General features: G+C 35.6%; 1 protein-coding gene across 3 annotated transcripts in view; it reads left to right on the top strand.

Annotated features, from left to right (window-relative positions):
• Olfm3 (olfactomedin 3) overlaps positions 1-9,031 on the top strand; it is a 45,774-nt gene extending 36,743 nt beyond the window's left edge. For all 3 annotated transcript variants that reach the window (XM_048349981.1, XM_048349982.1, XM_048349980.1), the window contains 2 exons: positions 7,168-7,274; positions 8,354-9,031. In XM_048349981.1, coding sequence (XP_048205938.1) covers positions 7,168-7,274; positions 8,354-9,031 — 785 coding nt within the window. The remainder of the gene's footprint in view (positions 1-7,167; positions 7,275-8,353) is intronic.
• Positions 9,032-19,567: the final 10,536 nt, after the last annotated feature.

The following is a 19,567-nucleotide window of genomic DNA, read 5'->3' as shown; positions in this document are numbered from 1 at the left end:
CTTGAGATCTCTTTTTGTGCCTGGCTTTAAAAGCATGGGGCAATAATGAAGACAACCATAATCAAGCAGATGAGATTTCTTTTTTTTTTAATGACAACCAAAGATTTCATTCACATTCTCCTTATTGGCATATAAAACTTTGTTAATGAACTCTCTTTAGTGAAAAATGACAACACATCATACTCCAGAACTTCCATTCCTTAGATGACAAAATTCCATTCCATCACATGCTTAACATATAATAGGGTGACCTTGATTTCCCTCCTTCCTTGCCTCAGGGTTTTAACTACACAAAAAGAGTACTCCCTAGGAAGTGAAGGGGAAAAGACTGTCCACATGTGCAGTATCAAAGAAGAGACAGACATATCCACTCATGGTTACTAAATAGATGAGCTGCCATCTGCTCACAGGCTTCATTTGCTTAATTGTTGTCTTTCACATCATCAGTTGCCCCTAGAGACAAACAAAACATCACTGAACAATAGCAATAACATTAATACAACAATAAAATATTTTCCCATGACCCTTCTCTACCCATATCTCTCCCCCTCTTCCTTTGAAGGAATCTTCTGTACCTGCTATCTTGCTTTCTAGGTTTTCCAAGCCCATTCTCATCCCAATCCTGACTCATCCCTGTGCATTTGAGTTACACAATCACCAAAGATGCCTTGCAACCAAATGCCATAGTTATTTCTTTGATTGTAGTTTCTTAGTCATCCCAGTGGGCTTCTTCACAGGTCAGTAGCACATTCTTCTCAAAGTGCTTTATTCTCTTGGATATATAAATAACATGCCATTCTTTTTTAATTCTATTTATGACTTCTTTTTGGGCTTCTCTGCTGGGTGCTATACCATGGTGAGTCACAGGGCTCTGCTCTAGATACAGAAACTATCCATAGTCCTGGTACCATCATTTGTACCATCATTTTGGTCAGGAGTGTCAACACCATATCTCAAAAAGATATCTGTTAGACATATATTATTTCCACTGACATGTAAAATAGTCAAGAAAGTTAAAATAGCTTGCATCCAACTCTTGACTTATGCTTCTTCAAACTATTCCAAAGTCATGTCATCAGAGTAACTGACACTACAGATTGCCCAACTGAGGAACAAAAAATCTTGGATGTTATTCTGCATTACTTGTTTAAATTTACATTATTGTTTTGATAGAGGTGATGTACAGAAGAATTATAATTACATGAGTCAGGTAATCAATACATTTCCTTTTGTGTAGTGTCTTCTGTTCCCTCACTCCCAGTGCCTCCCATCTCCACCCTTGAGTTGTACAGTTCACTTTCATCAGTGTCCAGTGAGCTCCTCTGCTGCACTTTTTCACCCTTTTACCCTGAGTTCTGCACCCTCCACAATTGTCCTGAAGACACACACTCAAATATATGTAAAGGAAAGGAAACATAGTTATCAGAAAATACAAATTAAAATAAAAAAGATCACTTTCTTTCCTATCCTGGAGTTTGGATTTTGTCTTTGTATTCCTTTCCTAAGAGTATCCTCTTTTGTTCTCACTATATGTGAGTGTCTAGAATCTTGTATAATTTATTCTATAATATTTTTAACTTGGGATTTCTGTTACCTATCGTCATGTTTAGTCCAAAGGCTAATCTCAAAAATTTATCTTTAAGCACATAGTCCAAATACACCATGTCTTCCATCTCTACCACTACCTCTGTGCCCTATCTCCTTAATTGTGGAAAGCTCTTCATGGGATTTTCTGCCCCTGCTTAGTCCTTCACAATTAATTATTCACACAATAGCTGGGGTCATCTCATTAAAATGCAATTCACATTCTATTGCTCTCCTACAGTTCTCTTTTAAAATCCTACATTTTCTTTCAATCATACCGAGTATAAAAATCCAAATATTCACTTAGATTTTACAGACTTCATGTCTGAAGTATTTATCTCTCCAACCTTAATCCAATCTTCAACTGCTTTGCAAAAATATTAAGTTAGTGAATATATTTTAAGGATCTATATACCAAACAGTATACTTGACAATTAACAGGTGTTTCTTATCTAATCTGTTCAATTACATTGTGACACATATTTTGTTAATATTGTTACACATGAGACATTGAGAGGTCAAGAAACCATTCAAGGTCCTTCGAGAGTAAAGGAGAGAATCATTATTCAGATGGTGAGACACACCCTCCACACACACATGCACACACACGCATTTATTTTTAAGTTTCTATCTTCCCCTATCTGATTTATTGAATAGCTAAATCCACTAAATGGGTTTTCTAAATAAACTAAATGACTATTATCTTTCCCTTCAAATTTTTTTTATTCCACAATTCACTTCTTATCAATTAAATTTCACTTTCCAAGAGGTCTTCCCTAACCTTCCAATTTAAAGTAGCTCCTCCAGCATAATGGTTCAAACCTGCAACCCCAGATACATGGGAGGGGTCAATAGAAGGATTTCAGTCTGAGGCCAGCTCTAGGCAAAAATAAATAAATAAATAAATAAATAAATAAATAATCACCAGATACTGAGAGAATGAGGGAAGGGGTGACAGTACACAAAAAGAGGTGCATTCATTACCTGACTTATGTAGCAGTAACCCCTCTGTACATCACTTTTATAATAACAAGAAATAAAAGTTTCTTGCCACAAAATAGTTAAATAGAGAAAGGGCTGGGGTCATAACTCAAATAGTATAGTACCTTCTCTAACTCAGGTACAGACTCTGAATTCAAATATCAGTATCAAATGAAGTGGCTCCCATTTACTCTTTATCAGATTGACCTACTTAATTTATATTTAATGTGTTTTTCCTTGGTATATTTAACTAGCTTGCTACTATATTCTATCCAAAAAATAAAACTTTCCTATACCAGAGAAAACACATCTTCCTTGTCACTGAAGTTAGAACAATACTTAGGGTTCAAATATCTTAACTGGACTTATGAATAAAAAGAGCGATTAAATGTAACTAATGTAACACTCTTATTTTAAAACAACTAACAATTCTCTTTAAAAGTTAGAATTTATTGGAGTAAGAATCAATTAACCTCAACAAAATATTTACATACTAGAAAAAAATCAGCTAACCAAAAGAGCACCCTACCAACTTATCCAGTGGGGGAGACACTTATGAAAATTATTTTTTCCACGCATCAGTGGACAACAAAAGGATATTTGCATAATACAGGATTGAGTCAATGAGGAAAATCTCACATTGTCTAGTGTCTTGGGAAAATGGGAAACATACAGAAGAGGATAGACAGACACAGGGCATGGCAGGAAGAGGATGACACATCGAAGAACCAGTGAAGGCCATTTCTATATATGTGGTACTGGGGAATTGAACCCAGGGCTTCATGTATACGAGGCAAGCGCTCTTGCCACTAGGCCATATTCCCAGCCCTGTGCAGCTATTTTGATATTTTAAATTATAAGTTAGTGTATTCACATGGATAGAAAATTGTAGGTTTCAACTAAAATTAAAAGGTTGGAATGGAGATCAAGAGCCATGTTCTTCAGCTTTCTTCCCAGAGCTAACCACATTTAATAGTTTAATTTTAAGGCCTCAGGTGGATAAATATATATTTCCATCAATATTTACTTCTCAATGTTTACTTTTTTTTTTACCAATTTTAGTTATCTTATTTACTAACTTCCTAGCCTACAAGAGAAAAACTTAGGTACCTTAGCCATCCTTACTATCTTTCTTTTGCTAACATGATTTTTTATGACAAGTCATAGTCTGACCCATATCCATTTTGTGGCTGTAGGTCTGATTATTTCTCCATTATTTTGTCATAATGTACAGGAAAAAAAATCTTTTACAACTACATTTTAAAAATATGGCAACAGTTAAATCCCTAAATTTCCATCTTTTGTTACAATTTATAATTTCTTAATACTGTGATTTTATCTGTCATCTATGCTATTATTGGAAAGATTTTTGTCTTGTCTATAATCACAGAGAAGAAGAAAGATATGTCAGCTTAAGGGCTGATGGTACAAGTTAAAAAAGAATGCTTGCAGTGCCATAATGATGCTTGTTTTGTTCCTTTGAAGCTAGGTGATGAACTCAGACATGCTTTTCCAGCTTAATGTCATATGTTTGTGTATGTGTGTGTGTGTGTGTGTGTGTGTGTGTGTGTGTGTGAATGTGCCAGTTCTGGGGGCTTGATCTCAGGGCCTGAATGCTGTTCACGAGCTTTTGTGTTCAAGGCTAGCACTCTACCACTTGAGCCATAGATCAAATTCTGGATTTAAAAAAAATTATTGTTATTGTAAAGGTGATATACAGAGGGGTTACAGTTATGTGAGTTAGGTACTGAGTACATTTCTTTTGAACAATGTTGCCCCCTCCTTCACTTTCTCCCATTTTTCCTTCCTGCCCCCCCCACAAGTTGTATAGTTCATTTTCAGCATAGTATCTAGTGAGTACCATTGCTGCTTTTGTTGACCCTTTGACCTATCCTTCTATGCCCTTCCTTGCCCCGCCATAGACAGATGTGAAAACAAACCCTCAAAGAAACAACAACCCAATTAATAAATGGGCTAAGGACTTCAAGACCAACTCTCAGAAGAAAAGTAAGAATGTTCAATAGAGACATGAAGAAATAGTCAACATCTCTGCCCATAAAAGAAATTCAAATCAAAACAACATGCTCACAAGAAATGTACTCATTACCTTACATATGTAACTGTAACTCTGTGCATACCACCTTGAAAATAAAATTTAAAAAAGTTAAAATGGCAGATATCTCAAATACTCTTCTTACCATTAGTAAACCTAATTAAGCTCAAGTGTAAAAAAACAAAACGAAACAAAAAAACAAAAACATTGAAACATTTTGATTCCACCTCACCCCAGTTAGAAAAGTTAACAGTTAGAAAAGTCAAAAAAAGTAACAGTAACAAAGGCTGGTGGGGATGTGGCCAAAGGGAACACTACACTGTTGGTGGGAATGTAAACTTATTCAACCACTCTGGAAAGCAGTATGGAGATTCCTCAAAAGGCTAAACATAGAGGTCCACTATGACCCAGCAGCCCCACCCCTGGACATTTATCCAATAGTCCACTCTCTTCTAAAAATTAGATATATATGTTGGCATCAGTGGCTCACAGCGGAAATCTTACTCAGGATGCTGAGATCTGAGGATCACCATTCAAAGCCAGACCAGGTAGCAGAGTCTATGAGACCCCTATTTCCAATTAGCTCCCACAAAGCCAGAAATGGAGCTTTGGCTCAAGTGGTAGATAGCTAGCTTTGAGCCAAAAAAGTTTAGGGACAGTACGTAGGCCCTGAGTTCAAACTTCAGGACTTCAGGACTGATAAATTAAAAAAGATTTCTATTGGTTTGTATGTAAAAAAAAATTTTTGCATAGTGTTACAAGATAATTTAGCATACCAAAACATCTTTTTCCTGCTAACTCTAAGCTACTACTGTGTGTCCCATTTCCCATTTTCCTTATTTCTCTCTTTTCCCCAACTTTTCATAACCACCATTTTTCTCAGCATCTCTACAATCAAGTAGTTTATATTCCATTTAAGAAAAACTTGGCATTTACCTTTGTGTGTCTGGCTTATTTCATTAAGCATATTGATCTCCAGATATGTCCTTGTTCTCCTAAATGTTATGATTCAGTACTTTCTTCACCTATGTAGTTTCCCATTATAGTGCTTTATCTTCTTTATATATTTTCTGCTGATCAAAACTGGGACTGTTTCTATTTCTGCTTATCAAGAACAGTACTGCAATGAACATGGGAGTGTAGATGTCTCTTCAGCATTTAGATCTCATTTCCTGTGGATCTATCATCAGTAGTGGAATGGATGGATGAAATGGCCCCCCGACTCTGAATTTCTTGAGGAACTTCCACACTGGTTTTCATAAAGGCTGCATTAATTTATATTTCTATGAAATTGTGTTAAGACATCTTTCTTGGAGCCATCTGTTCTGGACCAAGTCTTCTTAAATAGCCACAGCGTGATGGTCATTCTGGAGCACAAAGGCTATCATTTACTTTTTACACATAAATAGAAGGAGATATGTCTACTATGTGTGCTTCCTACATAACTGGGCTGACAGGTATGTACCATTCTGTCTTGTCCAGCTATTTGTTGAGACTAACTATGGTCCCCAATCATTTCCCTCCTCATCTGTCTCCACCTCCCAAATAGGAGGTTTTCTTCAGAAAACATGCATCATCTTATTAACCACATGGCTTAGTGTCCTGCTGATTAAAAATATTCTTATGAGAAACATCTATAAATGGTAACCAAAATAAGCACAAAGCTATACTTACTTTGTCTTTTCTTTTCCTTAAATGTTTGTGTTTTGTCATCCAAATACATAGAAGCCCATAACAATTGAATAGGCATTTGCCAATCTAAGAAAAGGCAGTGGAGGATAGAAAAAACATGGAACAAATAGAACCCTAAAAAAGTAAAAGCAAAGCAAAGAAAGAATAAAAAAAAAAAAAAAGAATGAGTATTTCTTTGTTTAGAGCAGAGGTCATCATTTATAAACAGTCAGATTACCATTCACAACATGAATAGTTACATCACTTTTAAACTTTGCTGTCTGAAAAATCTCACACAAAATAGGCACTTATCATTTCCCTTCTATTCTTTATGCATTATTCACAACAAAAGTGATAAAAATGTAATTTTTTAAAAAAATGAATCCATTTTTATTATGTGTTGCAGTTCAACATAGTCATATGATGCAAATGTGATGATGTAATATAATGTAAAAATGGTAACATGTAGAAATTTTGAGAGTTTTCTCCTTATGTATTAATGACTGCATTCCCAGGTCCTGTTCTATACTTTTTTTTTTCCGGTAGACTGTTGTTTTATTGTATTACACACACACACACACACACACACACACACACACACACGTATTCACTCAAACATACACACATATATATATTACACAGGATTTGTATCTCTGGTACAAATTGAAATTTTGGAAGCTTTTAGAGCTTTTACAGATGCTTTAGAACCACATATTGAAAAAGCATACGATGGCTCCAAGGATATTCATACAGAATATGCGACATAAATCCAGGGATTTGATCTGTTTTGGAATGTCTTGCTTCACTCTTGATATGAGTATCTGTGTTGGAACCATTGGCTGTGTTCATCCAATATATTTATCTTTCTCTTGTTCCAGCATGTGGCAAATTGATGAAAATCACAGGCCCCATTACAGTCAAGACATCTGGAACTCGATTTGGTGCCTGGATGACGGATCCTTTAGCATCTGAAAAAAATAACAGAGTATGTTCCACCAATACTTGTGCTTAGAATTATGTTTTACTTACATGTTTTTTTCTCCTGGGCTATGCATTTTCTTCCAACTTGAAAAGTGTCACATAACTTGCAAATATCTCCTATTTAACAATACTAGCAATTCAAAAAGTATATGGCAACCAATTTTAGTAACATGCTGAATCGTCGTACAGTCTACTTTATATTGATTTGTTTCAAAAGCATCTGCTAATAGCACATAAAATTCACTATATATTTTTAATGAGTCATGGTCTTTAGCAAGGAAAAATCGCACAAAAGAACGAAAATGTCAGGAACTAACTGACTAGATAAACTAGTACATCCCAGTTATCTAGAAATTGCTTTAAAAGAAATAAGACTGAATTTATTTTATTTATTTATTGCCAGTTCTGGGGCTTCTTTTTTTTTTTTTTTTCCTTTGGCCAGTCCTTGGGCTTGGACTCAGGGCCTGAGCACTGTCCCTGGCTTCTTCCAGCTCAAGGTTAGCACTCTGCCACTTGAGCCACAGCACCGCTTCTGGCCGTTTTCTGTATATGTGGTGCTGGGGAATCGAACCTAGGGCCACGTGTATCCGAGGCAGGCACTCTTGCCACTAGGCTATATCCCCCAGCCCGTCCCTGGCTTCTTTTTGCTCAAGGTTAGCACTCTGCCACTTGAGCCACAGCGCCACTTCTGGCCTTTTCTATATATGTGTTGCTGAGAAATCAAACCCAGGGCTTCATGTATATGAGGCACTTGCCACTAGACCATCTTCCCAGCCTTCAACACTGCAATTCTGAGAGGACATTTTCAAATGTTGGCAATGCCTCCAGTAGTTAAGTGACTACATTAGAAATTCAACAGATCTCTATTTATTACAGAACTTAATATCTATTAATGACTTCATCCAAATGAGATTTTACTAATTTCACGTCAGTCTACAGCAGTTAACTAGTAAATTAATTTGCCTTTGAAAGCTTGTTGTTTGTGATATTAACATGCCTGACTCTCACCATCTTTATTTCTTAAGTTCTCAGAGAAGTACAAAATGTAATCCTTCCCTTTGATTCCCTTCTGCTTCTCCTCAGGTCTGGTACATGGACAGTTACACTAACAATAAAATCGTCCGTGAGTATAAGTCAATGGCAGACTTTGTCAGTGGAGCTGAATCGAGGACTTACAATCTCCCTTTCAAGTGGGCAGGAACTAACCACGTTGTCTACAACGGCTCACTCTATTTTAATAAGTACCAGAGTAATATTGTCATCAAATACAACTTTGACTTGGGGAGGGTGCTTGCCCAAAGGAGCCTAGAGTATGCTGGTTTCCACAACGTTTACCCCTACACGTGGGGAGGGTTCTCAGACATTGACCTAATGGCTGACGAGATTGGGTTATGGGCCGTGTATGCAACTAACCAGAATGCAGGCAATATTGTCATCAGCCAACTTAGCCAAGATACCCTGGAGGTGATGAAGAGCTGGAGCACTGGCTACCCCAAGAGAAGTGCAGGGGAATCATTCATGATCTGCGGCACACTCTATGTCACCAACTCCCACTTGACTGGAGCCAAGGTGTATTACTCTTACTCCACCAAAACCTCCACCTATGAGTACACAGACATCCCCTTCCACAACCAGTACTTTCACATATCAATGCTTGACTACAATGCCAGAGATAGAGCTCTCTACGCCTGGAACAATGGCCACCAAGTCCTCTTCAACGTCACTCTTTTCCACATCATTAAGACTGAAGATGACACATAAGCATAGGTGATTGGTTTGCCACTCTCCAAACACCATTATTTGTGACCGACTCTATAAGACCCTCTCTGTTTGCCTTTTCTTCATCATTTCTCCAAAATGATACATTTTTTGTTGTAAATTCGATGTTGCAGAAAGACAAAACAGCCTAGTGTAAATTAATGTATTGCAAACACATCCAACTCCTAAATTTACAAGGCTTATCATATCCTTGTCATGAAAAGCACTAAAATAAAAGTGTTTAAGTGGCTAAAGTCGTAATTGTGCAAATGATTAATGTTCTGCCTTATATTACAGTCAGAGACTAATGGTTGCTTAAATGCATGAATGCCCTTTTTTTAATCTGTCATTTTTAATGTCTTTTTGCTCCACATCAGGAAATGTTTTAGTAGGAATTAGGGTTAAGGAAAAGCACTTCTCCCATTTTGAAAGGTTTTCTCTTCATGGAAAATAATATTAAAACATTTTGTGTTCACATAATTCTCTGATGTGGTGCTGTAACAGTCATTTTTAAATCTCTTGCTAACATTTTGACAATATGTATTTCTACCATGGTAAGCATCATCGTGCAAAAGTATATTCCCTTCACTTCTGTGAAAGTATTTTTTAATAAATGACACTGAGGTGTATCCTCAATTATTATTTGAATCAGTTTTCAAGTTTGGTCAGGAAGAATGTTTTTGGCTTACCCCTTTACATAAGCATTATATTAAAAAGATAACCAAAACACATATTCTTACAGAGTTTTTATTTTATCCCAAGTTTATTGAACCACTGGTTTTGAAGGAAAAAAAATGATGCCATGTAACCAATTTAGTCTGTTCCCAGAAAGGCATCGCCAAGGGATGTATGCAAAAGATGCCACTGTTGTGTTTTAACAGTTGGATTTTAGTTGACTATCATGTTTATTATATAACAGGCCATTTTTGTTTACATAATTAAATATATTGATGTTGTAATTTCTATTTTAGGTATAGCTTGAAATGATGTAATTTCTGTAGGATAACTATTGAAGTTGAAAAGTTTGACAATATCCTCTAGATGTATATTATGCTGGGGAATTATTGGCTAATGTGCAAAAGAGAAAAATAAGTTGAAAAGATTTGGATGTTGTCTGGTTTTAAATGTGTAAGTAACCCAATCAGAAACTGAGGTGGGAAGGCAATTCCCTGTTACTTTCTATATTGTATTCATAGAAACAATGTACCCTAAAAGGAAAGCTTTAATACTTTATGTTAATGACTCCACAAAACACTTATCATTATAGTAACATGTCACTGACTTTGAGATGTACTTACTCTCCATGTATGAAAATATTTCTTCTAAGGCAGCTTTATGAAAACTAAGAAGGATTGATCTTACAATTTTAGAAGTATATTCTATGGTGAATAATATGTAACTTCCCGTTGTCAATGTTTAGTTTCACATATACATAGTGTCAATTTTTTTTTTGAGATGTAAGGTTCAAATAATGCAGATTAAGCACTGTATAAAGCATTACTATTATGTAGGGTAAGTCATTTCAATGCCACAAGTGAGGAATCATTCTCAACTAATAGCACTAGCTAAACTATAGTGTAATAAACCAATCTTGAAACTGATATAATTTCATAAAGATTTCTCTTTTTGCTTACAAAAAAGTTAGCATAATCTGATGCGCCCTCTCAGTCCTTTTGTACCATGTCTTCTCTTTTTTGAAGTTTCTGTATGTTTTTCTGTGTTATCAAGAGATGGAAACCAAGATATTCATGTACCCCGATATTTGACCATAAATCAACCAGCCAGTACTGTATATATAGCATTTATATCAGGAAAGAAAAATCTCATTAATCTGAGCAATGAATGGACTTTTAAGTGAATGGCCTCTAAAAAAATACCTTCACTCCTTGTTTTCTTATAAAAGATGTCACATGATACATACATTCAAAATGTGGATGCCCATGGCTTATGTGTGAGGCATACAGCTTGTAAAGAGCCTCAGTGGTTTCCATGTAATCTTCTGTCACCCAACCTGTTGGCAGTTGGTGCATTGCCACAGCAAGCAACGATCTTACTGGCACTAGAAATGTGACTTGCATTAAACATTGACCAATTAAAAGCATTTTCCTTAGTAAATTATTTTCAGCTTTGTGCCTGAGTTTAAAAGGACTTAGCCACTGTTTTTGTTTTTGTTGTTTTCTCTTCAATATCTAAAAACTAAATTTTGTCAGATTAAACAATGAGTATTTTTAAGTCAGTTGCATAATCCAAGCAAGAAGAAATCAGAACTATGAAAGTCTTAACACTAAATGAACTGCATAACTGGTATTTTCTGAATGACCATACCAACCACAATTTCCCATGTGATCTCATTGTGTTCTGTGGTACTGATATTTGTGGTCCTTTGCTTTGATGCTTATTAGAGGTTTCTACATTTATATTCATAATGTCAGAAAAATGCATAGAACTAAAATATAAAATAATGAGATGAATTCCATATACAGAGAATCCTGTGTAATTTCTCATGATTTTCCATTGACTCCAAAGATCAGATTCCTTCCTCTATTCTTAATCTTTTTATCTTCACGACTACCTAAAGCTTTCCTTCCAAAAAATATCTTCACAAAATGATGTTAAGTTTTGTTGTGTCTGACTTATCATCATCATTATTATATTTAAGTACTTGGAGTTCCCACCTGACATGTCAGTTAATAAGTACACTGCATCTTGATCATTCTCCTGATTCTTAACAAGAAACAGGTCTTCATATTTGGGGTCTCCTGGCAAACTTTCAATTACAAAATTTCCAGCAAGAATTGTTGTTAAAATATAACGGAATAAGACCATGATCATGTCACTTTGAAGTTAAATCAGTTATTTCCCTACTAACAGTTTTTATATAGAATGACTCTTGAACATTATTACCCTCAGGGATGAGCTTTGTAAAAACAGTTTCTTCTAGTCTTCTTAGCATTCAGAATTACCAGAATGTCTGTAAATGTTAAATGTGAATGCATCTGACAGAAAAATAGAAAGCATCCCTTTAAATTAAAGCAATTATGAGAAATAAAATCATTGCAATGTTTGAAAAACCATGCCTTTTAGGAAGGGGATAGTTTTAAAAGAAGTCACAGTGGTATCTTTCTGACTGTAAGAGGTAAGTACAATTCCATCCTTTATCACACATGTAAAATAAGTTCCAGAGAATGTCATAGTAAAAATGAGTTGAATATGGTAAATTTCAAAGCTCAGAATTAAATCTGTAGTTCTAACTAGCAGCAGTAGCAGCTGAAGAGGTGGAAGAAGTGTGCTTGTTGTTCTCACGTCACCTGGCAAGACAAGTCTTAAATATTTAATGCTTTCAAAATGCAGTTAAAATCCTACAGACATTTTAATATGCATGAAGTTTTAAAATAAAGATCAATTTTTTGTTTTGCCCAGCAACCCTAGTAAAAATATTTAAGCTTCTAATAAACTACTGGTGATTGCCCAAGCTGAATTTGTTTTGTTCAAATTAATATTGGCTGCATTGATCAAATAATTTTAATTTCATAGTTTCCTTTGCTCATATGTAAGAAGGAATACTTCAGAATATGTGTGCTTAACTAAAAAAAAAAGAATAAAGAGAGAAAAGGAAAGAAAGGGAAAAAAGGGAAGGGAAGGGAAGGAACTAATCCTGACCTCTGCCTTTTAATTAGCTGGGATTAAAAACACACAAGCTACTGTGCCCAAGCCTGACCTCCATTTGTTAAGTAGCTGAAATATTTCCACAATATATAATTCAGACCCACTATAATTCAGACTTTAAAATAATAGCATAATTGCAGATCTTTCTAAAACTATATCTGATACAAGACTAAAACTGGAACAAGAAACAAGCTCAACGAAATGCTTACTATTTTATGTTTAAACATAGGTGGAAAATTATCATACCAATACAGTCATCTATTTGTCTATAGCATTCTTAACTTGGTATGAATTTATTTATAATACCAAGGGATGATTCAGGGGCTTTGAAACAACTCTGATAGTGGACTGTTTATTAGTAAATATTCAGTAGGCAACATTGTGATGTCAGATGCTCACATCAATGTGCTCACATTCTGGTGAAAACAGTTATAACAAAAATTAAGTTGTGATTGTATTAGCTGCTAGAAAGAAAAAAAAAAACAAATTAAGTGATATGTAAAGAGTGATTGGATGTTTTCCAGGGCCTGGATTGGCAGAGATAGTGTTTAGTTGGAATAGTGAATAGTGGTCTCTGGGCAAAGTCACTTGCTATAGTAAGTTTATTCAAAGAATGAGATGTCACCTCCGTGAACAGTGAAATTTTTGCATCTTCTTTCCTGTTCTGAGAAATACATCAAGCAAATATCTTTGATATTTCTTCTCCATGGCAAAAATTCAGAGCCTTTAACATATTTTGCTTTCCGTATTTTGGTTTGAGAAAGCACTACTGGGGATCTTGATTCTCAGAAAAACAGGCAAAATTCAACATGTATTTGTGGTTTGAGCTTTCTAAGTAGAATTTCAATGTTCACCAGTTTTTCCATGAGTGGCACAACTTGCTTCCAAAAAGAAATAAAAATCGTAGTATTATCATTGCACATTTTTCCATAAGAACTTAAATACAAGTTATTTTCTATAAAAACTGAAGAGATTTTGTTATATGTGGAGCAAATCCAAATATGATGATCTAACATGATTAGATTTCATCTTTTTAAAAAAATTAAGGATTTGGCTGCCAGTGGCTCATATCTATAATCCTAGTTACTCAAGAGGCTGAGATCTGAGGATTGCGATTGAAGCTAGCCAGGGAAGAAAAAAAAATATTCTTTTTAAGCACACTCCTGCCAAATTTGTTGATCCAATAGTTTCTATCGGTCTTTCCTCTATGTATTTGTGCTGGAAAGCAACAGTTTATAATTAAAATGCAGCTTTATGGCAAGGTCATTGGACTCTTAACTAAAACTGAGAAGATACAGTGCATTCTATCACATTTAAATGTGAAAAACATTTCTGAAATTAGCCACCTAAGAGGAAAGAAAAAGGCTTTCACACTTACTTTGGATTAGAAGCATTTTTAGCTTTCATGCATTTGATGTGCAGCATACCTCAGAAATATTTTAATGTATTTTAAAAAATGCTCCAATCATCATTATGAAGTTAAAGTCATGCTAAGTAGAGAAAAAAAGGCTTTTCTGGAAAAACAATCACTTTATTTGACCTCCAAATGACCTGAGAAACCACCCTTGTTGTTACCCTTCCGAAATGAACTGAAAATAATTTTTTAAAAGTAAATATTTTCTGCTTTTCTCTTTTCATTATATGTTTTTATTCTTTGATAGGGTTTGTACCACAAGCTGGATCTAACACTTTTATTTTTGCTTTAACCTCCCAAGAGATGATAAAAACAACTATTTTTATTCCAGAATGTCTATACTTTAAACTCCATTAGTAACTGCTTTTAGTATTAAGCATTTTAAAATATATTAAACAACCTCTTACATTAATACTTTTCTATGTGTGTGTGCTATTCCTGGGAATTGAACTCAGAGCCCAGGTTCTGTCCCTGAGCCTTTGTTGCTAAAGTAAGTTTATACCACTTGAATCAAAGCTCCACTTCTTTACATTAATATTTAATGTATTTACTCATTCATTGATTCATTTATTATCTATTTATTTTTGTGCCAATCCTGGGGCTTGAACTCAACACCTGAGTGCTGTCTCTAAGCTTCTCTCTCTCTCTGTCTGCTGAGGCTAATAGTCTACCATTTTGGCCACAGCTCCACTTCTGGCTTTTTTTTTTTGAGGGGGGGTCTTAATTGGAAATAAGAGTCACAAATTTTCCTGACTCAGAAGACTTAAAACTGCAACCCTCAGCTCTCAGCCTCCTATATAGCTAGGATTATAGGACCTGGTCATTAACCTGGGTCATTAACATAATTTTTGAAAAAATAAAATCTAATCATGCAAACCAATGCCAGTTCTCGGTATTTGTTCCCAATCGTTTCTTTCTTTCTTTCTTTCTTTCTTTCTTTCTTTCTTTCTTTCTTTCTTTCTTTCTTTCTTTCTTTCTTTCTTTTGGTCTTATTTATTGTCAAATTGATGTACAGAGAGGTTACAGTTTCATATGTTAGGCATTGGATACATTTCTTGTACTGTTTGTTATCTCCTCCTTCATTCCCCCCTCCCCATTCTCCCCCCATGAGTTGTTCAGTTGGTTTACACCAAACAGTTTTGCAAGTATTGCTTTTGTAGTTGTTTGTCTTTTTATCCTGTGTCTCTCAATTTTGGTATTCCCTTTCAGTTTCCTAGTTCTAATACCAGTATATATAATTTCCAATGTACTTAGATAAGATACAGTAAGAATGTCTTATATCAAGAAAACTAACAATAATAAATGGTGGAGGGGATGTGGCCAAAAGGGAACCCTACTTCATTGTTAGTGGGAATGTAAACTGGTTCAGCCACTCTGGAAAAAGCTATGGAGATTCCACAGAAGGCTCAACATAGAGCTCCCCTATGAACCAGCAGCCCCACTTTTGGGCATCTACCCAAAAGACCACAAACAAGAACACACTCAAGCCACCAGCACAACAATGTACTTTGCAGTGCAATTTGTCACTGCTAAAATATGGAACCAACCCCGATGCCCCCAGTAAACAAATGGATAAGGAAAATGGGGTACATATACACAATGGAATTTTATGCCTCTATCAGAAAGAATGACATTGCCCCATTCATAAGGAAATGGAAGGACATGGAAAAAATTATACTAAGTGAAGTGAGCCAGATCCAAAGAAACATGTACTCTATGGTCTCCCTCATAGGGAATAATTACCACAGGTTTAGGCTAGTTATAGCAGAGGATCACAAGAGCCTAATAGCTATGCCCCTATGAATGTATAAGATAATGCTAAGCGAAATAAACTCCATGTTATGGAAACGAGTGATATATCACTGTTGTAATTACTTTCAACATGCCATGTGAAACCATAGCTTCTATCATTGATGATCCTCTTGTATCCCTAATCATTAGTTTCTAATTTGTGTGGTTTATCTATTGCTTTCCAATTTTATTCTATTAACACTCAGGTTTCCCATCTTTTCAGGGATTTACTCACTGATTCCTGATTCCTTTCCTATATAGTTCTGCTAAAAGGAGAATTACTATTCTATTTACTAATATTCTCTCCTAATAGTTCTCCTTTTTCCATTAGCCAAGGACTCTATTAACTATGGCTGTATGGGAATGTTTACAGATCATATAATCCCCAATTTTCAAAGGCAGAGAGGCCAAAGGTGAGTTGTATGACTACCCTCATAACTCTATTGATCTTTCTTTCACTCTGGGATTCAATTCTGATTCATCCTTCCAAATTCATTTTTAATATTGCTTTATTGCTGAAAGACATACAACGGTCATTTTTGTGTTTCGACTACTGATTTTATATTGCTAAAATTATAACCTCACATTTCAGTGATTTGTTTCCTTTAAGTTTGTCATTATGCCCTGGCAGTGGAAACAGCACATTCTTCTCCTGACATTTCATTTCCAGAAACAGGACTCACACAAAGTAATGCCACAGTAAATATCCATTATCTAAGAGTTTCCAGACTACATGATCAAGTCTTAAACCCCAAGATATTTAGAGCATTCAGAAAACAACATGAAAAATGAACACTTGCAGATTCATTGAGTTGGCAATGGATTTCCATTTGTTATGTAGTGAGCACTCTAAATATAGAAAGTACCAAGAAGGCAAACAGAATTAAATTTATTTTTCTGGATATATTTGTCCCTCCCTGGTGGGAGTAATTTTATCACAGGACACAGATCTCAAAAGAGGACCTCTAATTATCTGCCATCATCATAGTCATTTTTCAAAGAAAAAAATGTAGCTTTTCCATCTAATCAACTTTTAAGTCTCTATTGAGAATTTTTTTCATCTACAAGGAAATATTTTTCTTCTATTATGCTTTATTTTATGATGAAAGCTCCGTTTGTATAACTAATATAAGTTAATAATAATTAAGAAGGCATATGCTTTGTTTTTCACAAAACAAGCAAGATTTTAACAGAGAGCCACTGCTACCAGGCATCTTAAAGGTGAAGGAGCCATATTACCCTCATATTTGCCACCCTTCCCCATTAGCTGTGCTTTCAATGGGACATTATCACCATCATCAAGCAAGCAGTCTGGTGTTCACAAATCATTCAAACTACTTGCATGTGATAAAGCTGTCTTCTTCTTCTTCTTCTTCTTCTTCTTCTTCTTCTTCTTCTTCTTCTTCTTCTTCTTCTTCTTCTTCTTCTTCTTCATCTTCTTCTTGACCTTTACTGGTACTTGAACTAAGTATGTCATACTCTTGCCTAGCTTCTTCGGCTGGCATTCTGCTACTTCAGCCAAACCATTTTGCCATTTAATTGAAGATAGGAAACTTTGGATTTGTCTGCCCAGGATGGCTTCATAGCTTAATCCTCAACTCAGTCCCCTGAGATGCTAGAAATACAGGCCTGTGCTCCTAGTGGCAAATTTAGGTAATGCCTTTTAAGTAGCATGAAAGATCGCTCTTCCTATACTGCAAGCAACTCATTAAAACATTTGTTTTAAATGTAGATTGATCTAATGACATGCAATTGAACAAATTTCTGTTTTATGAAAATAAAAGTGTGGAATGATGCCAGTTATCTTCAAAAGCTGCCCCTGGAGCCAGAGTGTTGGTAAGGTTCTCTGAGAATCTATCATGAAGGAATAGATAAATATTTAGGTAGGTTATCAGTCACAAACTCTGCCCTCCCCCTCCTCCAATGAAAGCAACTTTACTCTTCTCTACTTTTAAAAATGTTCCCAGGTTAAGCTTTTATTTTCATGAAACACTTTGATGCCTTTTAAATAAGAGCATGAAAACCACTTAACTAGATGGAATCCAAGGTTTCATGCTGCTCTAATCTTCTACTGATCTGTGTTTCTAAAAGATCAATAAAAACTGCACATGAACCAAAACTCGGATACTTGTATAATTGAGATCAATGGGGGAAATACCACAGGGAAAGGAGAGATGAAAGTGAAAGTATACTAACTTAATTTCCAAAATCTTTTCAAGCAGTTTCTGGAGAGTTCCTAACATTAAAACAATACAAACATTTCCTACTACTCTTTTATTATTCAGCTCAAACTTCCTAGCTATGAGCATGGTTCAAGTCCAACTTTTTTTTACTTTGCATTTCTTTTCCGATTTAACCAGCAGTTATGGGATGACTTACAATTCCATTTTGGATCGCTAACCTTAGAACTGCTGTCTAAATGGTACTCACATGAAAATACTCCAGTAACCTAAAGCTGAATATTCACTAAGGAAACAACTTCTATGATGCTCATACCCCTAAGGAGAAGGTCTCATACTAAAAGCACAGTTCACACAGCCCTCTGAATAAAAGCTCAGGCCTCATTCTCCTGGTACTATCCCTCTTGCCTGTAACATGTCTTGCATGTCTTTCTTATGTGGCTACTTCCATCCTGTGTTTCATAGAGTAGCTATGGCTTTGCTTCGTCCAAAAAGCTTTCCAAATATCCCTTAGCTTGCTCTTTTCCCCTTTCTGTATGCTGTCATATTAGCTTGTAGTTACCTCTACTAACCACAGCATTTCTACTACAAATAAATATGTTAGTGTCGTTCCACCCTAGAATATGGGCATCCTAGAGTGAAGAAAGATGTCTATATTATTAATGTAGTATTTCCGAGTAATATGCAAATGATATCATTGCTGGTTCAAGCAGCCAAATGATTGTATTTCATCAACATTATTACTGTTTTTCTGGATGCATTTAACTTTGCCATTACCTTCTTTCACTGTGTCAAAACTTAAAAAAAAAAAGTCTTAAGCTTAAGCCAGGCATCTGTGGGTCACATGTGAAATCTTAGCTACTGTGGAAGCTGGGATCTAAGGTTCACAGTTTGAAGCCACCCCAGGAGGCAAGAAATTCTATGAGTCTTACCTCTATCCAATTAACCACAAAAAGGCCAAAAATGGAGATGGCCCCTTGAGCAAAAAAGCTAAAGGACAGCATTTAGGCCCTAAGTTCAAGCCCCAGTACTGACACAAATATCTTCTTTGAAGATATTTTTCTCTTCCATGTTATGGGTTCACCTTGTTCCATAAACTGGGGCTGATATATTTGTCCCCATTCTCTCTATGCAAAATCTAATCTGCATCCTTCGCATGAAGCTCTTCTCAATAAAGAATGGTACATTCCTCTTCACAGTAACAGGTCATAATTGCCCATTACTTGGGTCTATTTGTATCTGCTTTGACTGAAACCACCTGACATCTATGTGATTAGTTTTCATTGTTCCCAATATATCTCTCTAGTCCTTTCCTGCGTCAGTGCTCTTTCATTTACATCAGCTCACCATTACATTCCTCTCCTATAAATTCATCAGATATTCACAGTTGGAATGTCCTGTTTCTTTCCTAATCCTCCTCCCGAAACAAAGCCTGAGTCATCTAAATGATTGCATGTTTAACGTGGACAACAACATCTATAATAGCTT

Source organism: Perognathus longimembris, chromosome 7, assembly GCF_023159225.1.
Source record: "Perognathus longimembris pacificus isolate PPM17 chromosome 7, ASM2315922v1, whole genome shotgun sequence".
NCBI lineage: Eukaryota > Metazoa > Chordata > Mammalia > Rodentia > Heteromyidae > Perognathus > Perognathus longimembris.
This window is presented reverse-complemented; position numbering and strand designations above follow the sequence as displayed.